Source organism: Sus scrofa, chromosome 16 (assembly GCF_054392235.1).
Source record: "Sus scrofa isolate SSC_HxYL_T2T_F1_AM1 chromosome 16, Sscrofa_HxYL_maternal_Yorkshire_Landrace_v2.0, whole genome shotgun sequence".
In the NCBI taxonomy this organism is placed as follows: domain Eukaryota; kingdom Metazoa; phylum Chordata; class Mammalia; order Artiodactyla; family Suidae; genus Sus; species Sus scrofa.
The window spans coordinates 15726669-15752269 of NC_139398.1; the positions used below are offsets into that span (position 1 = coordinate 15726669).

Genomic DNA, 25601 nt, shown 5'->3' on the forward strand with positions numbered 1-25601 from the left:
GGCAGAGGGCAAGGGTTAGTTCAACTGTAAAGGGCAGGCATGTTTGCTCATAGGACACATTTTGTGAACAGGGTTCTTGTCATGTTGAGCCACCTCCTGGCCTGCCTGTTTAATAGACTCATTTTAAAATGAGCAGAGCAGTTCTGGACCTGGTGACAACCTGCCTGGGGGCTTGTTGGAGGCCATGCAGGGGCTGGGCTCTGTGACACCCAGAGCAGCTCAGTCTTACGGTGGAGAGAACTCAGGGACCAGTACAGATCAGTAAATATGCCACCTTGCCCGGGATGAGGAGCTGAAGCAGATCTGGAATCAGAACAGATATTCTGCTGATTTCTTACCTAGTCCATAAAAAACCCCAATTTTTTCCTTTTCCAGTTTTGGAATTACCCGGTTGAGAAACTGTGCTCAAGAAGGCGTAGGGGAATGATGCATATGAATTTGTTGGCGAATCTAAGCTGCTTGATTTCATCATCCCAGGGGCATGTTTTATTTTTGACACAAAGGAGAAAGAAGGGGGATTTTCGCCAACAGAAACTGCGGCCATTTCTAGCACTGTTCTGTGTGGTGCTTAAACTCGAGAGCAGCTGCTCCTCCCGCAGTTCATCTTTGCACAAAGGGGATGATGTAATCTTTTTCACTGCCGGCCACGTGGCCAGCATGCCGTCACTGTCTTCACGCGGATACCTCTGTGCTACCCGGACGACTGTGCATTTGGCATCAAATCGCATTCCTCTCACGATGCCTGGCTCCTCGCCAAAGCTGGCCTTCACCTGTGTACGCACACGTGTGCCTTCGAGCTCCTCGTGAGGGTGTCTTTTTGGCATAAAAATGACTGAAGTAGCATGTTGTAGAGAGCCATGGGGGCTGTGTGTGCACAGATTTAAAAAAGTGGTGGAGGGGACTCTGTTGCCATTAGCAACCACTTGCCTATTTATTAGAGGGGTGAAATGCTCCAAGCTCTGGCTTCCCCTCCCTTCCAGTGCTTTTTTTCTGAGTCCTGACAGCAGCTCACCTGCAGACCTGAGTGGGGTGCAGCCATAGGTACAGAGAGAGAAGTACATCTTTCCCAACTGAACGAATCCTACCCCGTGTGCTGCCTTTGGGTTGTCCTTCCTCCATGGTTGTCACTCCATCCTGTTGATTTAGGGCATTGACCGCTGCTGTGGACTGTGCCCTTGTTTGTTCAGCTCTGGGTTAAACGGTTTTCCTGCTTCTGCTCGTTAGATTCCACCAACAGCTTCTGAAACACACGGACTACAGAGGAAACTGCAGCTGGGGGAGGGGAGAGCTTTGCTGCACAGAAGACTGCCGGGGTGGGTGGGAGCACCTTGCATTTCCTCCCTGCTTGTTTCTTTCCCTGAAGGAAAGGTTAGGTTTGAAGCTTGCCTTCTCCTCTGGCCACCCCCGTGATTCCTGCCAGTTGTTAAAAGAGTCCTTGGTGGTATGAGCCCCTCCCCACTGAGGCTTAGTGACACCAAGACAGCTTCGCTCCTTTGGACCTGGCTTTCTGGGTAATGTGATGTGGGTGGTTAGGTACAGCTACTTGAAATCCTTGCGTTATAAGATTTCCTTGTTGGGGGGTGGGCATACCTTGGGGATCTTACTGTAAAGCTGTGCCGGCACTGATTTTGATCAGCGTTGATGGGCTGCATGTAAGGTAGCAGAGGATGTTAATCTCTGATTCTCCAAGGGCCTTATTTGGAGAATTTGGAACCTGAGCGGATGGGAGCTGGAGAGGAGGGCTCACCTCCATTCCCTACTTCACCGCTGCGGGCTCCGGCGGCCTGTGCGGAGAAGCCTGGCTCTCTTCCTCTGGTGGTGCAGGCTCAGGCCTGGGGAGCGGGGAGCAGGCTGTTGTGTCTTTTTATTTATTGAGCTGACGTGTACAGAGCACCAGCGCCAGGCAGTTTTTGGTGCTTCACATGCGTCACCTCGTTGAATCCCCACGGTGTCCTGGGGAGGTGGGACTGTCCCTGCAGTGGATGGCTACGGCCTAAATCCATCTGCAGAGGGAGCATTGAGGTCGGGATGGCCTCGTTAATGGATGAAGCAGAAGCCCTGGGATCAGGGAGCGATCACTCAAGGAAAGATTGCATCCGTTTCTTTTCTCAAATCAGAAGGGAGGGAAGTCAGCAGTAGAGAGGGTTGCCTGTGGAAGGGAGGGAAAGTGAGCTCCTATCTTAAACCTTGCTTTTTCTGGTGAAATAAGAGGCGATTGTGGATTAAAGGGGCAGCCGAGGGCGGGGATTTGAGGAGGAGAGGCGGGTGGAACAGCTATGGGGGCTCTGGTACCCCACCTGCCTGTTCACCAGTGTAGGTTTCAAACGGTGTATGGTGGTTAACCTGTGGACCATCAGTGGGGGTCACTTATTATTGGAAAAACCTAATAAATAAGCACATGATTCTGAAGGAGCCAACCTTTAAAAGATGTTCTTCCCAAGCTGTTGTGTCATTAACCTTAACCAGATCCTATAAAAGAACCATTGCAATAAAAATACCAGTTTGGCTGTGTTTGTACTTATTTACAAAAGGAAAAGATCACTTTCTTACTATAAACGCAGTCATGGTAGTTTTGTGTCTTGTTCAAGATTGTGTCTTAATAAAAATTGGGTGTTTTTTGTGCAAGGCTCTTCAGGGACCTTCTTGGTATGTTGGGGCCGTGACTCCCCATCTGTCCTCTGACAGATACTGTTTTCGTTCATCATCATTCTACCTCCCTGACCGCCTGCCCTCAGGCCCGCCTTCCCCTCCTTGACGTAAACATATGTGCTGTTCCGTGCCTGCTGGGAGCCAGGCCTGTCTTGGTCCTGCACAGGATGCCAAAGTGGCAGGAGTGCTCTGAGGGGCTGACCTCAATTCCTCAGGTGGCCTCACCTGCGTCACTGAGGGATTCACGTCTGTCCTCAATGCGGGGCCTGTTCCAAGGGTCACCTGTGCTCTCTGTGAGCACCTCTGGTAGAAGGGACGGTGACAGAAGAGGCCAGGACATGATTAAGCCACTCCTTGAATGTCCCTTTAAACCCTACCTTTCCAGTTCTGAAGTACTCCCTTGGGTTGGGCTGCCTGTCCCAGTATAAGTTTTTATTTAGATTTATTTGTGAACCAGAAGGTATGCTTCCTACAGTCCTGCCAGGGGAGTGAAGGCCAAGGTTGTGCCTCCTGGGCCCGTGTGCAGCCTTCTCTGCTTCTGCCAAGCTTGTTGGAGGGTGGCCACCACCTGGGCAGGCTCCTGGCAAGACTGGCCAGCAAACATGGGGCTCCTGGTCTTGGGGTTTGGCTGGACACCCTGCAACCGTTTTCTCCCACTGGAGGAGCCCAGCCCAAAACTGTGAGTAGCTATTTCCTTGACCAAGGAAGCACCCTCTGTATCAGTATGGTTTCCATCACCAAAGCAGATGACCCTGTTGTGTGTCCAGCGGTAGTTCTGAGGAGCTTGGCTGAAGAAAAGGAAATGCTGATTCCAGGGAGGACTGGAGCCCTGCGTTGGCCAAGGTGCGTGTGGGCGGAGGGGGATCTTCTGCGTGTATGAGGAAGAGAGCGAACGCTTTTAGAAGATATTTATATATAGCTTATTATTTTCATACATCTATTTGGAGGTGTATAATAGACTAGTGCAGTAAGACGTTTATAACTTATAATTGGGGACATGTAGTAAACCTCTTTGGTGATGGAATTCCTGAGCAAAAGCGTTTGAAGAACGTTACTTTGGGGCAGTGGTTCTCACAGTGCACTTCCAGGATCCCATGGCCCCCGAAGAACTTTGCCGGGGACCCGTGAGTTAGAGTTATTTTCATAATAGGCAGATACAGTCTGAGCTTTTTCTCAATGTCCTTCTTTCCAACATCCATGTGTAGTGCTGTTTCCCAGTGGCTGCGTGGCATGTAACATCATGCATGACAGGTTAAAGGCAGAAGCAGATGTGAAGAACTACATGTGTTCTTTTCAGCCAGACATTGAAGCCAGTCTCGAAAGTATAGAACAGTGACAGCCTTCTTTCTGATATTTTTTGGAGAGAGATTTTTAAATAGAAAGTCTTATTCATATTAACATGTGATGCATTTATTATTATTGGGTTTTTTTTTTGGCTTTTTAGGTCGTACCCTTGGCATATGGAAGTTCCCAGGCTAGGGGTCAAATCGGAGCTGCAGCTGCTGGCCTAAGCCACAGCCACAGCAACACAGGATCTGAGCTGTGTCCACGACCTACACCACAGCTCATGGTAACACTAGATCTTTAATCCACTGAGTGGGGCCAGGGATCAAACCTGCATCCTCGTAGATACTAGTCTGGTTCTTAACCTGCTGTGCCACAGTGGTAACTCCTATTATTATTGCTTTTAAAGAAACTCATCTTTAAAATTTTCTCAGTTTTAGTTTTTAATATGTGTCCTTATTGGATGTCTAGATATTATGTGGATAGACTAGGTGACAGGAAGAGCCCACATAAAGCAAAGAGCTTTGGGATCCTCAGTAATTTTGAAGCATGTAAAGGTCTTGGGACCAAACCTTTGAGAATTGCTCACTGTGTTAGAGGTCTGGTAGGCTGGTCTGGGTCATCCAGTGCAGCCAAATGCCCGGGAGAGGAGCCTTGGGAAGAAGAAACTGGCAGGCAGGAGGGCTAGGGCCCCCTGTGCCACCGCCCGGTTCCATCCTGCCTGGGGGAGGGTGGCAAGGTCTGTGCTCTTGGCCTCCATGTGCCCCCCCCACCTCCATTTCTGCTCCAGCCAATGCCAGTAGCACAGATGATGGACTATTGTGCATTAAGTTGGCTTCCGTAGGAACCCCTGAGACCAATCTGTAGCATGATTTCTGTAGGAAGAGCCAATCCTAAAATCCCAAAACAGTGGATTTGCTCACTGAGTGTTGGAACCTAGACCATTGGGAGCTTAGAGGCCAAGTTTCTACGCAGGTCTCCACACACACAGTTCCTTTTTGGCAGTTACTCTCAGGGAATCTTAAATAGGAGGAACTATTAGGGGAATTCAGTTGAGATAGAAATAGAAAGGGAAACATCTGGGGTATCCTGTTCTTTGGGTCTCAAACTTTCAGGATGAAATGTGAAAATCTAGTTTACTGTTCTTTTAGCCCTGAGAGGTTAGAACCTAAAAATAATTTTGGTCTCCTGTCCAGTAATATGCTTGTTTTCATTGCCTTGTCAACTAATTTTGGTAAAAGGTACCAACCAAATGGTTACATTCTTAAAAAAATACATGGGTTCATCTGACATACAATACAGGCTTTAGAGAGAATGTGGAGTCCAGCCATTTGGGAAAACAATTTGGCATCACCTCAAAAACCTGAAAATGCACGTAACTTGACCCAGCAGCTTCTCCCTTAGCCTGTCCCTCTGCCCAGAGACGCTCTGGAAGTGTGTTCTGGGAAATATGGACAAGGCTATTCAAGTAGCATCATTTAAATAGCAAAAATGGGAGACAGAGCAAATGTCCATTAGCAAGAGTGCATAAAGAAGTTTATGGTGTAGTCACAGAGTGGAGCATTAAATAAGGCTCAGCATGCACATCAATATAAATCAAACCATCCAAACTGGAGACAGGTCACGAGAGAATGGGTGTGGTATGATTATATTCATATGAAGCTCAAAAATAAATAAAAGAGTGACATATCATGTGGCAGAGCTGTAAAGAAAACAAGGGAATGGTTCTCCTGAAAGCCAGCAACATGGTATGTCTGGAGCCGGGAGGTGGGTACCACCAGGCCACAAAGTGGTCAAGGTTTCAAAGGAATTAGAAGCATTCTGGTTGTCGTTCCCCCCTCCCTGACTTTTTTTTTTTTTTTTAAAGGGCCGATTCCAGCATCATATGGCGATTCCCAGGCTAGGGGTCGAATCGGAGCTGTAGCCTCTGGCTTACACCACAGCCACACCGGATCCGAGCTGTGTCTGTGACCTACACCACAGCCCAGGGCAATGCCGGGCCCCTAACCCCCTGAACGAAGCCAGGGATCTAACCTACGTCCTCACCGATGCTAGTCAGATTTGTTTCCACTGAGCCACGATGGAAACTCCAGCATTCTGGTTCCTAATCAGGATGGTGGTTTCAAACACACACATATGTATAATACACATACACACCTTCATATAGACCAGTCTGGCCTTCTCTTCTAAGCCCGGGGCCTATTTTTGCCTGGGCTTTTCACTTTAGTATCTTAAAGAATTAGAAAAATTGATTTAAGAGCCTTTTTGCTTTACCATACAGTGAATAATTGAATATTTAAAGCCATCAGGGCTCTTAGAAGTTACTTCCTATAATAGCACCCACCCCTCCTCCTGTTTTGAGGTTTTGAGGTGGTACCATTGTAGAGTTGACTGACGTCATGCTGTGAGCATCCACAAAACCATCTATCTTGGTCTGCTTTGGAAAGGTGTAAAGAAGGAAAACTTGCTGTGGTTTTTTTAAACTTACTTTCAGGTGAGTTTGCCTTCACCATTGCCAGGGGGAGGCAGGGAGGCCAGCATCATTTGCGTGCTCAGCTAGCTGGTCCATGCAGTGCTTACCATGTGTGGAGGCAGAGTGGGAAAATCTTGTTTGTTCTTGATCATCTATTAAAATGAGAGCTGTTCATGTATTAAAAAGAGAGACCAAAGGAAGATGAGGATGGGAGAGTGATCTGTCTGTTATAGAGTCCCCAGTGAAGGCGCATGCAGGTGGAGGGCACAGGTGTGGGAGCCTGGTTCCCATCTAAATAGCGCATACTGGCATCTCCCCCAGATCTGGCGTCACTAGCAAGCAACTGGAAGCAATCCCTTCCTCCTCCCCTTCGAAGCTGGAGAGGAGGGGCTCTGAGACCAGTGGACAGGCTTCTGACAGGAGAGGAGCATTGAGCATGGAGTGGAAAGATGTCAGAAAGGGAGCACTTATTTGTTAGTAAAGTTTTTGCTGTCACCGTTTTAGGGAGAGGTGATTTCTTCTCCATAAATTTGTTCCTTTGACGTGACTTGGTGGCTCCTCTCTTTTCATTTCTGATTGTGTTCTGATTTGTCCCTTTGCATAGTCTGAGCAGGACCCTGAGAAGGCTTAGGTGTGGCTGGGGTGTTCCTGGGTGGGGAGGAATGCCACCAAGCCGTCTGGATTGGCGGAAAGAGAGCTTCATCAAAGGAGTGCTCTGACTTTTGAATTGCCTTATAGTTCCTTAAATTATTTATAGTCAATCCCAGGAGAAGGAAATTGCTAAGGTTAATGGTTTATTTTAAAAAATAAGTGGGTTTTTTTGGGTGTGGTTTTTGACAATAACTGCATGCATGTCTTACTCCTTTTTATTTTTGAGTATAGGTGAATCTCTGTATAGAATGCAGTAATTGAAGTTTCCCAAAAATCCATTTATTTAAAAGCACTTAGGGAAAGCTCCCATTGTGGCATAGCAGAAATGAATCCGACTAGTATCCGTGAGGATGTGGGTTCAATCCCTGGCCCTGCTCAATGGGTTAAGGATTCCACATTGCTGTGGCTGCGGTGTAGGCTGGCAGCTGTAGCTCCGATTCAACCCCTAGCCTGGGAACTTACATACACTGAGGGCGCTGCCATAAAAAGGGAAGAAAAGAAAAAAAGCTCTTAGGAAATGTGTCTTAAGAACAAGGTACCTTCCTCAGGTGGTAATAATAGTAGTTGGCATTCCAGGCACAGTCAGTTCTGTGAGGGGGTGTTATTGGGATCCCGTTTGGCAGCTGAGGAGTTACAGGTGCAGAAAGGCTCAGTGGTCTCCCCACTGAGAGAGGGAGACCAGGCATCCAAGTTCCAGCCCGTGGTCTCCCCACTGAGAGGGGCAGACCAGGCATCCAAGTTCCAGCCCCAACTCCATACTGACCACATTAGTCCCTTGACAGAAAGTTTTGTTTTGAGCTGCGACATTATCACTTTCAGGCGACGTCCATAAAGGTAATGCCAGTGGAAGAGGGGGTGTAGCTGGTACACTCTGCTCCTGAACCCCCCTCCACACCTCTTGTGTCTGTGTCATCTCTCCCTTGAAGGACATTGTCTGTAGCCCAGGGTGTGTCCTGAGCACCTGGGCAGCAGGTGTACTGAGGTCTCTGTGCCAAGTCCTGGGAAGGTCCTGCAGGTGCTCGGGCTGCTGAATGAGTGAGTACAGCACACTTCTAATACGTGTCCTTACTGCATAGCCATTTGCACTTCTCTACTAACTGGGAAAAAAATGTTCTCTTGGCTTCCTAGTAGAGAGATCCTGACTGTCCCTGGCAGGGATGCAATGCTTAGGGATTGGAGAAAAGAAAACAGATTCCCCAGCCTACGTGGCTTACAGCTCTGGGTCTCACCTCATTTATTGCAGGGGGTGGTTGAGGGGGACAAGGGGGCACAGCAAACAGGAAGAGGCCCTTGTGACATGTAGCTCAGGCCCAGTCCGCACCTGTCATCTCAGCCACTTGCGTGTCAGCAGTGTCCCAAGTGGGATGAGGAGTTTTATGGTCACACGGTTGAAGCTTCTGCCGCTTTTGTGAGGGTTGAGCACTTCTGAGCTGAGCTGGCGCCTGCTTGCTGAGCTTGGAGTGAATCAGTGGGGAGGTGCTGCCTGGGGTGGACTGGGACCTTGTCAAGTTCTTGGGTCTCCAGCAGTGGTTCCCTGTTGAGCTCGATTTCCTGAGCTCCCCCCCCACCCCTACCCCCCAGAGTCCAGCCCCTCTCTGGCACCTCTGTCCTCCTCACTTTGGGAATATGTAGCTTTTCCTCTTTTATGGGTGAATACACCTAAAAATCTCAAGTGGGAGATGAGTCAATCTACATTAAATCCATTTGTATGTCAAAATTTGTTTTCCCACCAGTGTATCTAAATTATTTGGCTTAATAAGCATACGTTTAACTAGAATTTTAAAAACCTATTTTTTTGTAGGTAAGCGGAAGGGAATTTGAGGTGAAGAAGGTAGGAGGAGAGGAGATCAGAGAATGGAAATGAATTTCTCTTTCTTTTACATTAGCAGATGCATTACTTTTCTGAACTCTCTTTGTTGTTTCTTAAATTTCTCATTAGGAATTCAGTAGGAAGTTTAATGATAGGGACCTATTTATTAGATCCCCCCCCCTCCCCCCCGTTAGAAAATGAGGGTAAGGCAAGGACATCAGTAGCTGAGTTAACATGAAGGAAAAAAAGTTACTTTAACCTTATAAGCCAGTGAGTCCTAAAGGCTTAGGCTGCGGTGCCGCCCCCACCCCTACTCCCGCTCGATGTGTTCCTGAGACAGGTCCCATTATCTGTGACCAAAGTGGGACTGCCTCTTCTTCCTGCATGCTGTCACTCAGCAGTATGGCCCCCGGGATAATAACACGCTTATAGAGCAGTCAGGTCTTACTATGCTAAGGAGAGGATCTGGAAGAACACTTCCAACTTAACTGTAGGTTGCTTTCAGAATTCAGGCAGAAAACAAGTTACGAGCACACTTTTAAGTATTTGTTTATTTTTGAGTTGTCCTTACTTAGGGAATTGCTTCTCTTAGGTTTCTTAGCCAGGCTCTCTGTCCTCTGCTGGTCAGTAAACATCTGAAGGATAGGACTTAGCTTGCTCCTGTTTGTGTCCTCAAGCATCCCATGTGTCAAAGTGTATTTCAGATGCATTTCTAATACATTTAGAAACAGATGAAGAAAATTGTCAAAGCAGTGTAGGTAAGCTGAATAACTGAGGCAAAACAGTAGTATGTAAGCTATCCAGTGGACTTCTAATGATTAAAAAAAATCACAGTATTACTCTTTGAACATGTTATAATATTATTCATTTCTGTGCTTTGTGGGTTTAATCCCCACAGCAAAAAGTTCCAACCTTTTAAAAATGGTCTGGCGCACCCTTTTCTATGTCAAAGGCTTAGTTTTAGTGCTAGTGATTAAAATTTCAGTGACAAAAGTAGTGTGTCTCAAAAGTAGTGTGTCTAGATGGATTTGTGTAATTAATTGTGATAGCATTCACATCTTTTTTTAATATAAATAATAGTACCTGTGTTTGCAATGCATATTTATTTGTCCATCTGACTTTGCTTGTTACGTATACCCTGTTAAGGCCACTATTTAGTCTAATGTGTGTTTTATTTTGTTTTAGATTATAAGCTTCTTAAAATCAAGAACTGTCACTAGGGGGAACATCTCTAGGGCTTAATAGAACTTGTGTGTAAATATGCCCTTTATGTATGCCAAGTGATGAAAAACATGATTCTAAGCTTTATCACAGGACTGGCTGGTAGAAAGTTCTGCCACAATTCTTTGATGTTATTGAAGATACATCTTTTTAGTGAGTTGATGTTGGAATTAAATCCAAATGAAGGTGACCTTTTCAGTCCTTCAGTTAAAAATTCTGTTTTTTTAATGTCATTTACCTTATATGATATATTAATAAAGGTAAATGAATTAACCGAAGTTTTTTGTTGTTGTTGTTGTTTTGTTTTTTGGGTTTTTTTTTTTTTTTGCCTTTTAGGGCCCCATCCGTGGCATATGGAAGTTCCCAGGCTAGGGGTCAAATCAGAGCTGTAGCCACTGGTCTACACCATAGTCACAAGCAACTTGGGATCCGAGCCTTGTCTGCGACCTACACCATAGCTCACAACAACGCCAGATGCTTAACCCACTAAGTGAGGCTGAGGATCGAACCCACAACCTCATGGATAAAAGTCAGGTTCGTTTCTATTGTGCTACAATAGGAACTCCAACTGAAGATTTTTGAAGCAGAAATGGGCATATTGTATCTTAACTTTGCTGAATGCTTCAGCAGAAACTTTGATATTTTATGTGTGTGAGTGTGTGAAAGAGATTTAATTTCTCTAAATACAGCTGGCCTGTGACTTACAGTGGTTTAATGATTTCTTAACTTTGTGAAGGTGTGAAAGCCACACATATTCAGTAGGAACTGTACTCTGCTGTTGAATTTTGATCTTCTCTGTGGCTACAATGGGCGGTAGATGCTCCCTGGTGGTCCTGGCGGTGGCAGCGAGGGTCAAGAAGCCATACACTTACAACTCTTCCCTTCCCGACAGCCTCTCCACTTTTTACTTTCAGTGCAGTGTTCAGTAAATTCCATGAGATATTCAGCACTTTATTATAAAATAGGCTTTGTGTTAGATGGTTTTGCTCAACTGTAGGCTACTGTAAGCTTCTGAGCACATTTATGGCAAGCTGGGCTAAGCCATGATGTTCGGTAGGTTAGGTGTATTAAAGGTGTTTTCAACTTGAGATATATTAAGCTTTGATGACAAGTCTGTCAGGACATAGCCCCATCATAAGTTGAAAGGTCTATAGAGTCTTTTCACTTGGATATAATCACTGGATACTAAAGTTAATTGGTAGCTTATCAAGATACTCAGCCTAATTACTTCATTTCCATGGATGGAAAACTAATCAACAGTGTCTTGAAGACAGAAGGGATGGATAGGCGTTTGCTGTTGAGCCCCTAGGAGCCAGGAGGAAGACCCCTGTGTGAGGGTTGGGGCTTTGGCGCCTTTGCTGCCTTTCATCCCTTCTCATCTATCTGAGCAGTGGGACATATTCAGAAGCAGAGCCTTATTAGCATTTTAGGATGGGCAGAAAGAAGGCTGGGGTGGTGGATGTGGAGAGAAGCTGGAATCAACCAAATTTTAAACTCACGTCTTGCTTCATAGATAGGAGTCAGGCCTCTTTATCCTATTGAAATGCAGACACTGTCTGGAAAGCTTACTGTTTTTTCTGCACCCCCCCCCCCCCTTGATACTGCAGTCAGTAACTAGCCAGGCTGTTGTAGCTGACATACTGCAGGTGCTCTGAATGTTACGTTGTGATATATGACACTCACAGAGGCTTAACTTGCATTTAATTAATGTGTCGAAAAACACTGTCACAGGAGTGTTTTCATAGGCTGCACCAGGCTGCACTTCGCCTGCTGGTATTGAAGGGCTTAAGACCACATCAAGCTAAAAAGAAAGAGCAAGGTTCAGTTTTGAGTTGTGTCAAGTTTCTTTGCCTTGCTGCTTTCCTCATGTCTACACTGTTTACAAAATCTCCTAATTAAAGCACTTTGGCATAACTCTGAATTTTTGGGTGAAGACACTGTCAACTGCAAAGAGGCAGGGCTACAAGCCTGTGTTTCCTACTTAGAAACCACTTCCTTAAAATCTTGTGTTCCTTTTGGTGGTGGAGGTCTTTGTGTTGACTGAAAAAAAGCACACAGAATGAGAGAAGTGAGTTTCAGTTTTATTTGACGACCTTACTGAGGACTATAGCCCAGGAGACAGCCTCTCAGATTCCTCTGCCAGGATATATATGAACTTTTTTGCTGGGAAAAACATTTAGTGAGGCATAAAAAGATTACTGCTAATCATAAAGAACAGACTCTCAAGTTAATGCTTTTAGTGCTTTTCTTTGTCTGGTATGATGCACAAATCTGGCGTCAATGAAATTTTCCTTTAGATTATGCATCTTAACTATCTAGGGGCTGGTATATGGCCGGTGGAACTAAAAGCCACTTGGTGCTCTTCCCATCAGGGAAGCTTTTCATAATTAATTATACTTTGTGGCTGGGGCAGAAAATAACTTTTTAACTATGTTGCGAAAATTCCAAAGTAAAACTTTTTCTACTTAGCAATGTAGACTGAGTATTTAAATGTAATTTTGTGTACTAGGCAGAGAACTCATGCATCACTGTGGCCTTCTCAGAATGAGTGTTTGGAGCAGATTGTCTGCTTTGGAGCCTGTTGCTGACTGTCTGGGATGAGAGGGGTACTTGGCCCAGAACCTCACGTTGTCAAGTGCCACTTAAAACTTCCAGCTGCTTGAAGTGCCCTGAACCTCAACGGTTACGCAGCTGGGGCTGGAGCCCTTCCTGTAGCACTCTGCCAGGCCTTGAGATACAGGAGCTTCCCTTCCCTCAAGGAGCCTCTCTTCCTGTGGGGGCACTGATGGGTGTTTCCTATGCAGTATGGTAAGGACTAGGGGTGCTGTGGGAGTGCAGGACGGGGCTTTGCCCAGCAGTGGAGGGGGTGCCCCACAAGGCCTCACAGATGGGGTGGGTCTGGTCTGGGTCTTTCAGGAGGAGATGGGAGAGTGCTGTGTGTGTGTCTGCGTGTGTGTGTGTTCATACGAGTACGTGCATGTTGGGAGGTGTGGGGGGTGTTTCAGGCTGGTAGGGGAGCAGTGTTTTTGGAGGTTCAGTGTGAGCAAGGGTGTATGTTGCCTACAGGTGACTAGAATTCCTGGAGTGGGTGTGGGGAGGGTACTGAATAGGGGAACTTGTGAGACTGCAGGGGTACGTGGACATCAGGCCCTGGGGGACTTGTCAGGGGAGTTTGGGCTTTATTTGAGGACACAGAGAGGCCAGTCGTGAATTTTAGGGAGTGAAAAGATGAGATGTGTGTCTCGGGGAGAGTGATACAGTGGATCAGAGGGAGTCACGAACATCCATTAGGAGACTGCCGGAGAGTGTGTGGTGAACACACACAAGGAGATGCTGGCCAGTAAACACGGTGCTCTTAAGTCATGGAGTCTGCAGGAATGCAAGAGAGGACTGGGGTGGGTGCGGGGAGAAGCTTGGGTTGCTTATTTGGCTCTGGGGGGATGGTTTGTGGGGCCAGGTATTGTGCTGGGACCCACACAGTGGGGAGCAGGTGTGGAGGGATCAGGGTGAGTTCAGGGGTAGATGTTCTGGTGAAGAAGGCTGTACTGTAGGCATGCAGGTTTCATGACTCCTCTTTGTTCCAGTGATGACAGCCTCCTGCTCAGCAGCCAAGATCAACCACAAATCATCTCTCCCCTACAAATCTCTCCCCTCTCCCACAAATCATCCTACATCTTATAGGCTCTCTTTTATTTTGATCCCTTTGACCCGGGTCTTTCCACAGTGTGTCTGTATTCTACAAAACTGACCACACATGTTGCTTTACCAAATACCCTAGATTATATTTGATGTTCAAGTCACCCCCAAATCAGGGCAAGTACACTGGGAGAAGTGTTTAATACCACCAATTTATACCACGTCTGAGTAATTGAAAGCCTTTCTATAGGTAATAATCAAAAAGATATTTATATAAAGGAAAAGGAGTAAAGTTACCATATAGCTTTATTTTTCCAAAGCCTCTTAAAGAATTTGATTTGATTGTGATGTGCATTTAAAAAATGTGCAATAAAAAAGGTGCTACCATGTATGAAGTGTTTGATGTAATGAGTAAGCAGGGTTTCTTTGAGCAGTCAACCTTGGCTCATTTGATATAAATCAAATCATTGGTACAGCTGCATCACTGCTACTCCTTTGCTACACACTAAGTTTTTAAATAGCTTTCTGGAGAGGCTGCTTCTCATGTAAAGATCTTACTTGGAGTCTGTCAATACACAGCTGAAAGTATTGTGTGTGTGTGTGTGTAGCTTAGGGTGAGTGACTAGGTTCCAGGGTGCAGCCTGGGTGAGCTTCCCCCGGAGGCATCTCCTGACAGGCTGTGTGGGCACAAACACCCAGGAAGTTTCTTTCTCTTGGCACTAGACAAAGTGTGGATAAAGTTGCTCTGTGCTGATCCCTGGGGGTGCAAAGATGACTAGCACATCTGGGCACATGGTTCTTTTTTGATTTATGAAATTGTAAGAAAGTAGAACTCCCTTTTGTAATCCTCCTCCTTTTTTTGACTATTGAAATATTTCTTTTTCATTGGTCTGTTATGCTTTTTAATTAGCTTCTAACATTGTTACTATGTAATTAAATCATCAAATGTTAAAAATTCTGCAGATTGTTTCATCACAGTAAAATAGATGTAATAGAAAATTTTGTTGTGGTGGTGGTGGGGTGGTGATTTGGGTTTGTCCTCTGTTTTGTGCTCAAGACATTAAAAGCCAGAGCTATTTAAAGTTGAAATGCCCTTCACTGCCTTGAATCGATCAAACTTATGTTGCTTTTTCTTCCTTAGAGGTATGATATTACAGGCTATTGCTTCTAAAATTATGTGAAGGAATAAATCAACCAGTCTGACAGTTATTATAACCATAAAGGTTATAAGTAAAAATTGTAATGCTGCACTGTGAAACTCCGTCCATAGCCCTGTGTGGTGGCTTGTGAACATGTCCATAGTCTTGGTATAAGTCCCTACTTCACTTTATATGCATTTTATAATCATTTTATATGTGGTTATATATTTATGTAAAAGTAATATAAACCTTCTATTATGTTTCAATTTTTTATGTATTAGTAAAAAAAACAGCTTGATTTATAGCACTGTATCTACACCCCCTTAAACATTTTCAGAGGGGATCCAGGCTAAAGAAAATGCTTCCTTCCTATGCAACGCTGGTCTAACCGCTTGCCCAACTAAAACCCTGGATAGCGCAAACATTGTGCCGCCCCACAGGGCTGCTCCCCATGATCCGTGACTAATCCTGCAGGCACTGCAGAAAAAGGTCCCGAGTTGGAACTGCGGCGGGTCTGCCTGGAAAGGGTGACGTCACCTCCCTCTGCGCATGCTCGGGGCTGCTGGTGCAGCGATTTCTCACCCTGCTCTTTGTGCTCAGGGGTGCGTGTGCGCGCGCATTTCCCCTAAATAAACTAATGAGTAAAATTCGGTAATTACCACCAAGACTCAGTACCAATGGTAACCCTCCACCACTGCGATTTAATGTTGCTTTTCCTTGTTCTTTCAAAATGTAGCTTTATTTATTAACACATTTTTTTTTATTACTGCTACAACCGGTGTTTTTTTAAGGATAGGAATTTTTTCAACCTCTCCCACTTTGTTTCCTCATTTAGTAAATACTATTGTAGCATAGCTGACAGGCAGAGGAGATCTCTGAAAATGGATGAGCAGCCCAGTTGTCTTTTAAGGACAAATCTCAGTGCAGGAGGTGAGGCAGACTGTTCAGAACAAGGTGACAGTTCATTTGGTTCAGCTCAAATGGTGAAGAAATAGCTGCTGCTTTTCTGACACTGTTTTTACTTTTTATTTTATTGTCTTTTGTCTTTTAAGGGCCTCACGTGCAGCATGTGGAAGTTCCCATGCTAGGGGCCCAATCGGAGCTACAGCCCCGACCTATACCACAACCACAGCGAGGGCAGATCTGAGGCGTGTCTGTGACCTACACCACAGCTCATAGCAAGGCAGAAACCTTAACCCACTGAGCAAGGCCAGGGATTGAACCTGCGTCCTCTTGGATACTAGTTGGGTTCATTAAATGCTGAGCCATGACGGGAACTCCTGCTTTTACTTTTTAAAAAATTGACTTAACTTGAGGATTATGTAAAGTCTCAAGTTTCTAGTATCTGCCAGAGGCCTGGGAGAAATGTGGGGGTGGGGGGAATTAACTGTTTTAACTTAGAATTTTTAAAATTTGATTTGTTTAAGAACTGACTTATTTAATTTTAATTTCTCTTTAAACCAGCTATGTAAAAAAAAACCCCGATGATCTGGATAATGTGTTGCATACAAGCTTTTTGCTCATTGTAAAAATTTCTGTGGTGCTTTTTTCCCTCTTAAGTAAAAATAGTTGGGGGGGGGGTGGTTCCTTTTCTGGATGGGTGGTTTCTAAAAATTCTGATGCCAAGGAAGTGACCAAGTGTGTGAGCATTCTGGTCAGCAGTGACTTGCTTCCAAAGGTATTTGTCAACGATAATATTACAGCACCCCCTGGCAGAGTCACAGGGTAAAAAATGAGAAAGAGATTTGACCAGTGAGGTTGGAAGTTTTCAGTCCATTGATTCAACTAAAAGATTTTCTATTGTTGAATAACTTTTGGAATATTTCCTCTTAGGGCAGAGAGGTTAATTTTCCTTGTTAATAGATATGTCATACTAGAGGCCATCTGGACAATACTGAGCTTATAGTCTATCACCCTGAAATGGAAAGTGCTAAGGAACATCAAGGTGCTTGCATTGGGTTCAGGGGCAAGAAGCTGGGAGAAGTATGTTAATTTATTAGTTCATTCCTTCATTCCTTCATTCATCCAGCCAACCCATGTTTATTGGCCACCCAGTGCCTGGCCTTGTCCTAGGCATCTGGGACACAGTGGGGAACAAAGCAAACCCATCCTCTGGCCAGCAGGCAGATTTAGAGGAAGAGGGAGAAGAACTGTCCCCTTGATGGGCAGCATAATGTGAATGATTTGGGAGAGGGGTTAAAATGTACCTCAGGGAGACAGCACTGCTGAACCAAACAGCAGTGTGAAAAGGAAAGATTGATAGCAGAATGCAGCTTGGCAAGTCATATCATGCCGAACCTTGGAGGTTGAGATATTTTTTAAGTGAATATGTTAAAACCCTTAAATCTTCAAATTTGATTATTTTTGAAAAAGGCCTTTATTTGTATTGACTAAAACTGGGAAAGAGGGTAGAAAATCATCAGCCACTAACTGCACATTTTTATTAACAATGATAAAATCAGATTTTAAACCCTAACCCTTTCCCCCCAATAGCATTCAGCAAATTTTAATGTCGCGGTCTGAGAGTAATGGCACATGTTAGCACGTGAATATTCCGGTCAAATTTCTTTCAGGTTTGGTTTGAAAGAGCAGTTGTTGCCTTCCATTTAGGAGTCCCCTGGGACACGCCCTCGGCAACTAAGGCGGCTGACCACATCCTGTGCCCTGTGCACTGTCCCCTGAGCTAGCCTTTCATTAAAATTCGCTTTGGCTTCTTTGTCTCAGATAGAAAAATCTACTATAAATTGTACCAAGTATCCAGTCCCTCTGCACACACTTCCATAGGCCTGTGTAATTTTAAAAGTAGGTAATTCATGAAATGGGTACAGCTAAATGTCCTCTGACTTTGGCCGTTTACCTCTGTTAGTTATCACCTTTCATGCTGCTCCTCTCTTTCTGCCCCTTTTCTCCTTATTTTACTGAAATTCTCTCTGTGCCATCTATTAAGCTTGATGACACTGGGAAGTAAAAGTGCTGCTGACTCCTGATCTGTGGCACAGACGTGGTCTAGGATCTCACAGGTGTCTCCAAGGTGGCATCTGCCAGTCCTTTCCCTCTCCATGAGCATGGTTGGGTGGGTGGGGGCAGGTGTGTACTTCTTGGGTAGTCGCCCAGTGTGCCCTTTTGTTCCAGAAGTTTCAGGACCACAGCTCGATCCTTTAATGTGTGAGGAAAGAGCACAGTGGGAGTTGTCCTATCTACAGTGTAATCTAGAGTCACCGGAATAGCACAGGAGCATTTATTTGTAATTTTTTTGTAGTCATGCACTCTGTTTTCATAAATAGCTCTTCAGGGCATGGAACAAGATCTGCCTTTTGATCTGAGGACATTTCATAGCTGAGTTCTTCCTGCTTTTTATTGAAAGTTATGTGATATATTTAATCTAGCTTTAGTAAATGTACAGGCTTCCTCAGTCTTTGCCCTGTTGGGTGTGTTTTTAAAAATGGAAAAAAGATTGAAAATAATACTTAGGTGACCAGCCTAATAATAGCCACAAACTATTTCTTTGTGTGGTTAGTTTTATTTCTGCTTTTTTTTAAATTTTATTTTCTGTTTTAGAAGTTTTCATCTTCAATTTTAATAAAATTAATTTCTCTAGGGAGTTCCCTGGCAGCCTAGTGGTTAAGGGACTCAGTGTTGTCACTGCTGTGGCTCAGGTTCCATCCTTGGCGCAGGAACTTGTGCATGCTGTGTTCTAGGCCAAAACAAAACAAAAATCTCTTTTTTGTGACATATTTAGCAAAAATATGTGGTAAAAGCATTTGGAATTTATATTCCAGTCTATGTTCAGGCACGTACATATATCACAATAGAATTTAATGCATTTCAACACCAATGTAGCCATTGAGTCATGTGCCTTTCTTCCTCTAGAAAACTGTGAGTCTCAATTTCAGAGGGCAATTCAGGGACCGACAGGCAAAAGCAACTACATTTTAAAGAAACTAAGGATACATGGGAGTGAGTCTGTAGCTAACAGTGGAATGTGGGAGATGGAGGTTTTCATTGTCAAGTTTTGTGTTCTTGACTTTGTTCTCACATCGGTAGGATATTCTTCCTGTGGGATAGCCTGTGACATAGCCTCTCTAACTAGCATCCTTCACTCCATCAGGGGTGTTAATAAATAGGTGGAGTTCCGAGTTGGCAGAGTCCCAGGGTTCTGCTGTGTTCTGACCAGGGCATCTTGGGGCATAGGCTACGAGGGACCAGTAGGAAGCATGCATTTTCTTATCTGATATTTTCAAATACCTGTAGATTGGGATCACAGCTACAGCTTCCTCCTTCCCAGTATTTCTGTCATTTGATCTGCTTTCTCCATTGCCTGGGTCCTGTAGTACTTTGTGCTGCTTACAGAGTCTTTCATACTGTACATTTTTCTCTAGGTATTTATGAGCTTGTCTCTGTGAGGGCTGCCCTGGTGCCTAATTCCTTTTTTTTTTTTTTTTTTTTTTTTTTTTTAATGGCCACACCTGCAACATATGGAAGTTTCTGGGCTAGGTGTCAAATCAGAGCTACAGCTGAGGCCTACACCTCAACAACACTGGATCCGAGCTGTATCAGCAACCTACACTGCAGCTCACAGCAACGTCAGATTCTTAACTTACCGGGCAAGGCCAAGGATCAAACCCTCATCCTCGTGGATACTTGTCTAGTTCTTAACTGGTTGAGCCACAACAGGAGCTCCCCTAACTGTTCTTTGCATTTACCCCACTGCCATCTCTCTCCACCTCGGTTGGAGTTGAGGTGTAATCAGTCTTTGCAGACACATGGAGTGGATTACCCAATGACCTGTGATGAATTGCTGAGACTACATTGTGTCCATTCAAGAGTTTTGAAGGAACCTTAAGGATGAAATTGCAGAACCTTGGCTCTTGTTCTGCCTTTTATAAATAGCCACTGTTTTAAGAGCTTGGGGTGCTGCCAGCACAAAGCATGGTGTATTGGAAAGCAAACCGGCCTGGTGATCTGGAGGCCTGGGTTGCCGAGCCCTTTCACAGCCGGCTGGGTAGTGCTGCCAAGGCCCTGGACCTGGACCTCAGGGTCAGCGTCCAGATGTGTTTGCTGCCATCTTTGCACAAAGTCTCTGATGATTGTCAGTGTCATGGTTGCATCCTTAACACAGAGCCCTTCATTCCTGTGTTAAGTCGTCCATGGAAAGGATGGTTACTGATCTACCCATTCTTTGTTTTGTTCAGTAATATGTTGTAGCGACCAGATTCTGTCAGATTCCTCCAAAAGGTGCTGGTTTTGTTGCAGTCTGTGGGCTTGTTTCTGCCTGCTGGGCTCTGCAGTGGGTGCCATTCCAGTCTGGACTTAGGTCCTTACCCTTCATGTGGAGCAGGAGCTGCTTGGAACCTGCCCCCAACGTGCTGGCTCGGTGGGCAGCCAGAGGTTTGGGCCAAGTTTATATACAGAATCTGGGGCTCCCCTTCTCTCCACAGTTTCTCCTCTTGGTTCTCCTCCTCTTGCGGCCGAGGTTGCCCTGTCCTGACTTGCTTTTAGTAGCCCCAGGTGGCTTAGGCCGGACCCCACCCTCAGGCTGAACTTTAAAGTCATTTCCTCTTTCCTGGTGTGTGCATTTGGTCACCCTCCTGTGCCCTCCTTAGACAGTGGGTTTTATAAGCTAAACCTGCGGCAGGGCTGGTCCACAGGAACTGCTCAGGGACACCTTAGTGGAAGCTCCGTCATTTACTGAGAGCTCTTTTCTTGCTTTTAATTCTGGGTCTGTCTCTTGCTTCAGTTGTTCCCAGGCTTACAATACAAGTTCACAAGTATTTTCAATAAAGACTTCCTTGTACTGTTTTGGCAAAAACAGACAGGAAAATAGAGATGGGGCAGCAGTCTTTAGTTCTTTCTAGAGATGGCTCTGCCATTAATGATAGTCACTGGTTTTGATGAGGATGGCTGGCCTCCCAAACCTAGATTACCTCTGGTGGAGCTGTCCCAGAGAAAAATGCTGAGGATGAACGTGTCTGACCCCAACCTCCCACGTGGGCATTTGCCCTGAAGTGCTGGGCCAGCCGTATTTGGGCTGCCAGAATTCCTTTTGTTTAGATGGATATTGGCTTGGCCTAAATTGCCTGCTGCGTGCCTCCTTGCCACAGTATTTCCACTTGGCCTTCTACGATGCTGGGGCTTGGGGAGAATTGGCCTGATGTGAGAAGGAGGGACCTTGGCCATCCTGTGAAGCGGGTGACACCAGGCCATCTGACCACATTAACCAGTGACATTCCTCCAGGGGGGCATGACCCAGAAAACCTGGAAGGACAGAGCCAGGAGGGAGCAGTGGCCAGTCCCCAGCTATTTATAATCCCTGCTCTCCTCCCTGACAATGTTTATTTTTAACTGGATTGGAAAGTCTATTAGGAGGAGGCTTTGAGCTCCCCCTAGAGGTTCAGGTGTGCCATGAATGGGTTTTTTTATAAACAATATTACTGCTTTATTTGCCAGTGTTTATGTTAATCTATGAAATTAAAATGAATATTTTGGAAACTGCCTGGACTGATTTCATATCCTGTTTTTTGGGGACCAAATATAGAAATGACCGAGAGCCTGCTGGGTACGGGAGACTCTGGGTCTGGGTCTGTAGCTCATTCTTGAGCATTACAATAGAAGTGGTCTTGTGATCAGAGACTTTCCTTCAAAGAATTCAAATGATTTCAAATAATGATATTTCTCCAGTTGATTTAATGGGTGTGAAGAAAGCAGCTGTGGTGAGATTTGAGCTAGGATGGTTCAGAAATTAAAGGACACTCAAGCAACTTGGTAATCTTATTTTCTCCTTATGTATTTCAGGGTTTCGAAAAAATGATGAAATGAAAGCTATGGATGTTTTGCCAATTTTAAAGGAAAAAGTTGCATACCTTTCAGGTAAAGTTTAACTTTCTAATCTGCTTTTGTTCCTTCTCACTGCTTTGATACAATGTGAGGGTCTGAAATACTAAACTATAAACTGGCTCACCTGTTATACACATAAAAGCATTGGCATTTTGATGGATTCTTAACTGCTTTATTCATGTAGCATTTTCCTTAAAAATTAGTGCCCTGGGTATTTTCTTCTACCTTGGCAGGCACATCATAGGTCAAATAGCATTGGTGATGAAAATATGTTCATGTCTGTCATTTAACAAACATTTGGGTGTTTTATCACACTTAGGTAAAAAGACTTTTTTTTTTTTTTTTTTTTTTTTTTTTTTTTTTTTTAGATCTGCACCTGCAGCATATGGAAGTTCCTAGGCTACGGGTTGAGTCAGAGCTGCAGCTACCAGCCTATACCATAGCCACAGAAATGCAGGATCCAGACTGCATTTGCCACAGCTCATGGCAATCTGGATCCTTAACCCATTGAGCAGGGCCAGGGATTGAACCCATGTCCTCATGGATACTAGTTGGGTTCGTTGCTGCCGAGCCACAGCAGTGACTCCAAAAACTGATTTCTTAAAATCTCTCATCTCAGCAGAAGGGGTATGAATGTGACGATGTGTAGATGTGTCCTTACCTTTGGTTCTTGTGCTCTGGTCCCCGAGTTCTTAGAAACCGTGTCCTGGACCTTGAAAGTCCTGTCCTCTACTAGCTGGTCCTTGGGTCTCCTGGCCATGCTGTGGTGTGGGGACAGACTCTCTGCCCTCTCCTCTGCACAGAGCTTTAGGGCTTTTTTGCTTGTCTCCTCAAGGAGTCCTTGCCCCATGAACAGTACAGCATTGGGTATAACACCTCTTAGCACCAGTTCACTTGTTGCGAAACAAAGGTTTGCAGTTTTCTGCCCTGTTTTAGTAGGAAATAAATCTGTAGACTGTCGCATGCTTTTAGATGGCCTTCCTGGGTGTATTTCCCTGATAAATTGTTGTCTTTCTCAGTCAGGCATTCTCTGCTGATCTGATGTCTCTTCTTGAACACATTTTTATTTTAAGTTTGTGACACTGCTGACTACTTTTATATGTTCCGTGGGTCTGTTTAGCATGAGGGACTGATATGTATTTGGGATGCAGCTTCCTGTGGTGTTTCTGCCCAGCTTATCTTGCATTCTGTCCAAAAGTGTTTCTTGGCCCCTGTTAAAACAGTTTGATGATTTTACTCAAGTGTATCTACTTCAAAATAGAAGGTTAATAGAAGAGTAAGAAATTCATGAAAAGACAAAGGTGCTTTAGATTGTTAGAAAACTATGGTAAAAAAAAAAAAATGAAAGGAAAAAACAGCCCTTTGTTTTCAATATACTGTTTTCAAAGTAGTGTTGGCTGTTTTCTAATCATTTACTGACGAACTGCATAATATGGGCTCATGCCAGTTTTATGAACTCCTGACTAGTTCACAGGTGGATTTTAATGTTGCTGTACTAATAAAAAGACCTACTTATAAGTATTGGAGGCTTTAGTAAGAAAAGCCTAAAGAAAGCAGATCCCACACATTGGTCACTGTTTTGTTTTAAAGCCTACAGCTTTGATGAGGACACCTGCTCCTTCTGTCCTTTCTTTTGTTCCTAAACCTTGTGTTATTCCACCTTCTTCTCGTTAAGCTTGTGAGCTAGTGGAGGTGGCAGGTAAAGAACGGCTAAGTTGGATGATTTTTATTTTGTGTTCATTCTTTTCTTAAGCATTTAATACAGAATATATTAATAGATGGCATTTCTATGTAAGTTGTCAAAACTAAACTGTTTCTCTTTCAACCAATCAAAGAAACAAAGTCAACCTTTCAGAGTTTATCATGAGTCTTTACTGAAACCTTAAATTATGCAAGGCTAATTAAAGTTGGATGTCTTTAGTGGGGAGTGAAGTTTTGCACTGCAGTAAGTCAGTTCAGAACTGTTTTGAAATATCACAGATGATAGGACTTGTACCAGCTGTGTTAGCAAATGGAATTAGTAGGTACACAGTTTTATAGTATTTCCTATTTTGTGGCCAGAATAACTTAATACTTCTGTTCTTTTGCTGTCCTAAACGAATATGCCACCAGGAATGTGTAGCCCTGCTACTGTGTGTTAAAGTCATACAAAATAGTTCCTCCCCAAGTGGATCAGGTTCCTTCCAACCTGAAACTCAGGATCATTTGTCTCACTTTACTTAACTTTTTTAAGGCTTAAAAAAACAACCACCTAATCTTGCTTCAATATTAAGTAAAATTTGTACCTCATTTGAGGGTTAAAAACTAAAAAGAAGTTGCAGATAAGGCGTGATCAAAGCAGGTCTAGTTTCTCTCCTCCTTTACCCTGTACCTTCCCTATCTAGTAAGTAACCTTTTTTGCTTTCCTTTAGTTTTTGGTTTAGTTCTTATACTTTTAAAATAAGAGCACTCTCTGTCTCTCTCCATCCCTGTAGTCTCATCTCACCCAGACAGGCAGTAATGTATTATGTATGCGCCATTCTCTCCGCCTTACTTCTCTCACCTTGAACAACATCCTAGGCAGCAGTGTATAGCAGTCCCTATGGAGCTGCCCGTCCTTCCTACAGCTGTGTGTGACTGCTGTGTCTACACCTTAGCAGGTGCCGATTGATGGACGTCAGAGTTACTGTTTTAGAGCAGCTTTTTTTTTGCAGAGGTCAAGGTGAAAGTCACCTCTCTAAGTGGGGGATTGATCCGAATGTAGGGTTTGGTTGCCCAGATGTTTGCTGTTAAGTGTTGGGACCACTGTCCCTAGTTCTTTGTTTCAGTTTTTACAGAAAATTCTGTATTTCTTGGGAAGGAAAGGGGGACCTCCCATCATTTTGCGTATTCTTGTTGGCATCTGGCACAGTCCGAGGCTGTCGTGATGGACTGGAAGGCCAGGTTCCGCTGCAGGCCTTCAGGCGCTGGACCAGGTCCTTTCACTGGCAGGATTCTGTAAGCAAATTTCCATCTTCAACACTAGCCAGTAGCGAGGTACCGGGCTGGTGAGCATGTAGAGGTCAAGGCTGGCCAGCTGTTGGCCTTGAGCAGGGGCCCAGTGGACACCCTGTTAGCAAAATTTTGTTGGTTGATAGCAGACATAATAGATAGTAGCCATAAATTTCTCTTTACAGACCACACTTTTTCAGAGCTTTCCTTTGGAAAAGTTTGCTCTTCATGATTAGTGAGTTACTGTTCCTCGGCGTGGAGTGAAGAACTGTTTTCAGTGGTGTTCTAAACCAGAAATTCAAATGAGGGTCAAGCCCAGAAAAATAAAATTGGTTCATTGAAAATTTTTGTTTCTCTCTCTCTAATTGAAGTATAATTGATCTGTAGTGTTGTATTGGTTCATTGAAATTTACGTAATACTTCTCAAAGTAAGAGTGCATTTCTTACAAAAGAAATTTATTCTCAATACTGTAACTTAACTGTACTTCAATTAAAAAAAAAGGAAAAAGAAGTTAATTCTTCTTGGGTAAAAGGTGAGTTGAATTTCTTTGGGTCAAAGAAATTCATTTAAAGATAAAAGGGTGACTCTGAATCTAGCTGTTTCTGTGGTCGGTTCTGGGCTACACTGCACACGGTTCTGGGCTACACTGCACACGAGACCAGGTCCCCTGAAGTTCCCTTTCTTAAGAAGGAAGTGAGTGCCACTGGGTTTAAGGAAAGGCGTGTCTCATAGAGCTATTCTGTAGGCCCCTTTTCCAGCTTTCTTCCTAATATTAAAATAAAGCTTGGTTCATTTTGCATCTATGTTTCTATAGGAATGTTCATCAGGCATTTCCATTTTAACTTCCTGATACCCGATAGCAGGTATTTGTATTACTTATGTTTGTAACATAAGAGAAGAATCCATTCATTTAGAGAATATTGATTGAATCTC

At 44.3% G+C, this 25601-nt stretch overlaps 1 protein-coding gene across 5 annotated transcripts in view; it reads left to right on the forward strand.

Moving 5' to 3' along the window:
• Positions 1 to 25601, forward strand: part of TRIO (trio Rho guanine nucleotide exchange factor) — a 357836-nt gene that overhangs the window by 106924 nt on the left and 225311 nt on the right. For all 5 annotated transcript variants that reach the window (XM_085001718.1, XM_021077143.2, XM_085001720.1 and 2 more), the window contains exon 2: positions 21656 to 21730. In XM_085001718.1, the coding sequence (XP_084857844.1) occupies positions 21656 to 21730 (75 nt within the window). The remainder of the gene's footprint in view (positions 1 to 21655; positions 21731 to 25601) is intronic.